The sequence below is a fragment of the Halyomorpha halys genome, unplaced genomic scaffold (genome assembly GCF_000696795.3).
Source record: "Halyomorpha halys isolate HHAL.00 unplaced genomic scaffold, Hhal_1.1 Scaffold243.1, whole genome shotgun sequence".
NCBI classification, from domain to species: Eukaryota; Metazoa; Arthropoda; class Insecta; order Hemiptera; family Pentatomidae; genus Halyomorpha; species Halyomorpha halys.
Window position 1 is genome coordinate 741,230 of NW_027106548.1, and position 4,070 is coordinate 745,299.

General features: G+C 28.5%; 1 protein-coding gene across 2 annotated transcripts in view; it reads right to left on the minus strand.

Moving 5' to 3' along the window:
• The window catches only part of LOC106680121 (dehydrogenase/reductase SDR family member 11), a 29,163-nt gene that overhangs the window by 3,001 nt on the left and 22,092 nt on the right, over nucleotides 1-4,070 (minus strand). For both annotated transcript variants that reach the window (XM_067044892.1, XM_014419622.3), the window contains exons 3-5: nucleotides 3,591-3,720; nucleotides 607-742; nucleotides 213-353 (exon numbers count right to left, since the gene is read on the minus strand). In XM_067044892.1, coding sequence (XP_066900993.1) covers nucleotides 213-353; nucleotides 607-742; nucleotides 3,591-3,720 — 407 coding nt within the window. The remainder of the gene's footprint in view (nucleotides 1-212; nucleotides 354-606; nucleotides 743-3,590; nucleotides 3,721-4,070) is intronic.

Here is a 4,070-nt window from a genome sequence, read left to right on the forward strand (position 1 = left end):
AAATAAATATAAATAAATGATTATTGATTAAATAAATTAAAATTTATTAAATCTATATTGTTACAACCCATGAAAGGTCAGGGATGCTGTACTTTGTAAGGAAGTACTGTTTCTGGATAATGAGTCGCGCCAAGAGGTGATTTGGTCAGAATCACACTTGACTGCCAGATTTTAACCTAATAAGGATACCCAATATAAATGTTAAAACTTACATGCGTGGAACATGGTGAACTAAGAAGGGTTACCACAGCACCAGCTATGGCACTCGCTGGTAGATATGGATTTTCTTTATATACATTGCACCAACCTCCAACATCAAAGATTTCACTCTCTACCACCCCTGGACATATGGTCTAAAACAAAGGTAACAAAATATTAGATATTGCTTTACACATATGAATTTTTTTTTTTTTTTAATAAATTATGTATTTTTCGGCTATTGTTGTTACTATCTGACATAAGATGCTCAATTAGATACACTGGCATTTGTTAATTTAATTAACTAACTTAAACCTTACAAAACAAACAGAAAACAACAAAATTAGTTACAAGATATAATAATTAACATATATATTTTCTTCCTATAATAATAATAATAGTACTCACAGATATTTTAATACCAGACTTTTGCTGAGCCAGCTCCATTCGAGCACCTTCAGTTATGATACGGACTGCATGTTTTGTTGCATTATAAACATATCTTTCCGTCCACTCTTTTCCTGGTATTCCAAGTGAGGCAATACTGTTGAATAAAAATTATAAAATAATATAATTCTTTTTTAATAATTGAATTGGAAATATTTACAATTTAACAGGTTTCCATTCTGTTGATATGGACCAGTGGTTCCCAAGCAGTGGTCCTTAGACCATTAAATAAAATTTGGAAACAAAAACAAAACACGAGAAAGAAATTTGGCAGTCCAATTGATTATAAAATTCTATTTAACTTCTTCAGGTTAAAGAAACAACAAAATATGTTTGGAATTAGTTACATTTCGGTTATCAGACTGGTTTACAAATTTATTGTTTATTATTATTTTCTTTATTAACATAGAGTTAGTTAATTTTATTAGCCCTATAAGCTAAGCAAATCAAAATTTAAATACCATAATGACTTTTATTTTCTAAATAGATTACTGAGTAAATTAGTAAAAAAAAGGTGGTCCGGGTGCAGTTTGAAATATCTCAAATAGTAAATAAACTGTTTATTATGAGCTTACATTTCACCCCACTTTATGATACTTCTTGAGGGCTAAAAAGATACAAATAACTAAAATAATTTAACAAAGTAAGAGAATAGATAAAACAAAATAAAAGTAAACTAAAGTATGGCTAAAAATAATGTAAAATATATGAAAATTTATATAAAAATAAACAAAGTAAATTAAATAAAATAAAATTGTCTGCTGTCGTTTTGATAAGTTAGTTACTTGTAGTTTGTGATGTTTTTGATGAGGACATTTTTAAAACTCTAATAAAGTAAAGGACAAAAATAATGAAATTCTGGAAGGTTTAGAAGAAAATATTACAAAGTTATCCAGAAAATTCTCTAAGAGCTTCTCTCTATTTACCGTATAACATAGACTTAGAGAAAATTACACTGGTCACAATCATATACTAATAATATTTAGCTTTATATATAATCTTATCACATTCTTGAGAGTGGTTTTTATTGTTTAAATAAAATAATTTGTATTCAAGTTGAGTCTTAAAACATTCTTTATTATTTATTTAAATTTCCAATGTTTTGGCCAGTCCGGCCCTCCTCAAGGGCAATTTTAATTATAAATTTACACCTCACATCCAATAATTTAAAAAACTTTTTGCAGGGTATTCTACCCAGGACATTCATATCAGTCAAATCTCTACCCAACTATTTTGTCACGTCTGCATTAAATTGTAAAACTTTTAATCACAGATTAACTTAACACTATTATCACATAATCATGAGAGATAGTTGACCGTGGATGACATACGAGGAGAAGATGGTTGGAGGGTGCGATCAAAACATAACAAATAAGTTGAAATAACTTATTTAATTGTGCCAACGTTTCGGCCAGAATTTCTAGCCTTCATCATGGCTAAGAACAAAGTACAAGATAAAAACCAATGAATACAAAAAATTGAAAAGAAAATACAAACAGAATGACATAAAGTAAGTAATTGAACAGAATGAAAGTAATAAAATTACAGTGATGAAAGAAGTGGAAAATAAAATGTATATATAGGTGATTGAATAAGTAAGTAAAAATAACATAATTAAGGAAAAAAAAAATTTGAAGTTATATAATGCAAAGAAATATGAATTAAGTTCATTAATAATGTAAAAATTAAAATTACGGAAGAAAGAAAAAATAAAATTTAGAGAAAGAAAATATATGTAACTAATGAAATATGTAACCATAATATTAGAATAAAGAAACAAAATATGAAGTTAAGTTTAACAAAAGAAATGAATAGAAAACATAACAATAATAATAATAATATATGGTGAACATAACTAATAATGTGGGTAAGGAAAATTAAGAAAAGAATAGAAAAGGAGGGGTATTATCTCATAATGCTTTTTTTAGAAAATATATAATTACTTGGGCAGGATAACCTGCAAAAAGTTTTTAAATTGTTGGATGGGAGGTGTAGATCAGTATTTAAGATTGTATTTGAGGATGTTGGAAAATAAATAGTTGTAAACTATTTTTGTTTCACTTTTGACCGCAACCCTGACCATCTTCTTATGTATTTGAGGATGGCTCGAATGTTGGACATTTAGAGAAATAATAAAGAATGTTTTTAGGTTTAACTAGGATATAAATTATTTTATTTATTAAATGACAGTTAGCTTGTTAAAACTTATGACATTTAACACATCATGAATACCCCAATGCATAACTTACATTACCCATTCATTATCTAAAGTCTAAATTATTACTTATTAACCCTATTAACCGAATTCTACATCCCTTCCTGCGTAACCCATATAACCAACATTATTGTTATAAGTTATCAGTATTAGAGCCTTCTTTTGTAAAATGCGCAATTTATTTCATCCTTTTGACCCAGATGAGGTGTAACCTTGAGCATTTTGTTCATATTGGTAAAGAAACGTCAATATTTTCCTTGAATTTCATCTGTTTTGTTTATACTTTTGTCTACCTTCCGTTAACCCTATGATGTTGTTTACATTACTCCTTCTTCTACCTCCCCAGCTGTACTCAATTCAGTTTTGCTGAGCACTTCCCTCACTGGTACACTCCTAATGTGGCATCTTGTTTTTCTCATTTGAGCATCTTGCTTATCAGGACACCTCCTGCATTGCTTATTTAAATTATGAACCAAAGCAAGAAGATCTTAAATCATTAATGAAATCTGGATTCTTTAGCCACTGATGGAAGAGCTACAATTCACAATTTCATTTTCAAATTGCATTGAAAGTAACCGTAAAGATTTTTGTCATAATCACATCCAATTATATAAAAAATAGTTAAAATCGTCAAGTGTGAGGTAAATGCTCATGGGACACCTAAATAAAGATTACAAATATAGAATAGTTTCAACTATTATAGATTAACTTTTAGTCAATTGAAATTTACCTGCTGATATTAATTACATATCCGCTGTCAATTTGATTCTTTTTCATTAAGGATATTGCTTCTTGGGTAGCTACTCCCAAAGCTATGACGTTGAGATCAAACATGTAGCGCCAATCTTTCAAATTTGATTCTAAAAAATATAAATAAATAAAATGAATTAATAATTCAATAATAATAATAATAATTGAATCGGTTATGGCAGAGAGGATTCGTGCTATTTTCATAAATAATACATGTGGTTTTTGAAATAACCGTATCAATTGTAAACAATAAATTACTTTAATTATATTATTTCAAAATTTTTTGAGACAAGGTAATTATTTATTAAATAAAACTATAAATTGTATCCAATTCTGTCTCAACACTTTATTTCTCACTAGTCCAACGTTTCGGCCATTCCAGCCATCTTCAAGGACATCTTCAATACAAAACTCCTCCTCACATTAATTCACAATTTCTATTGCAGGCTATTCTGCCCAG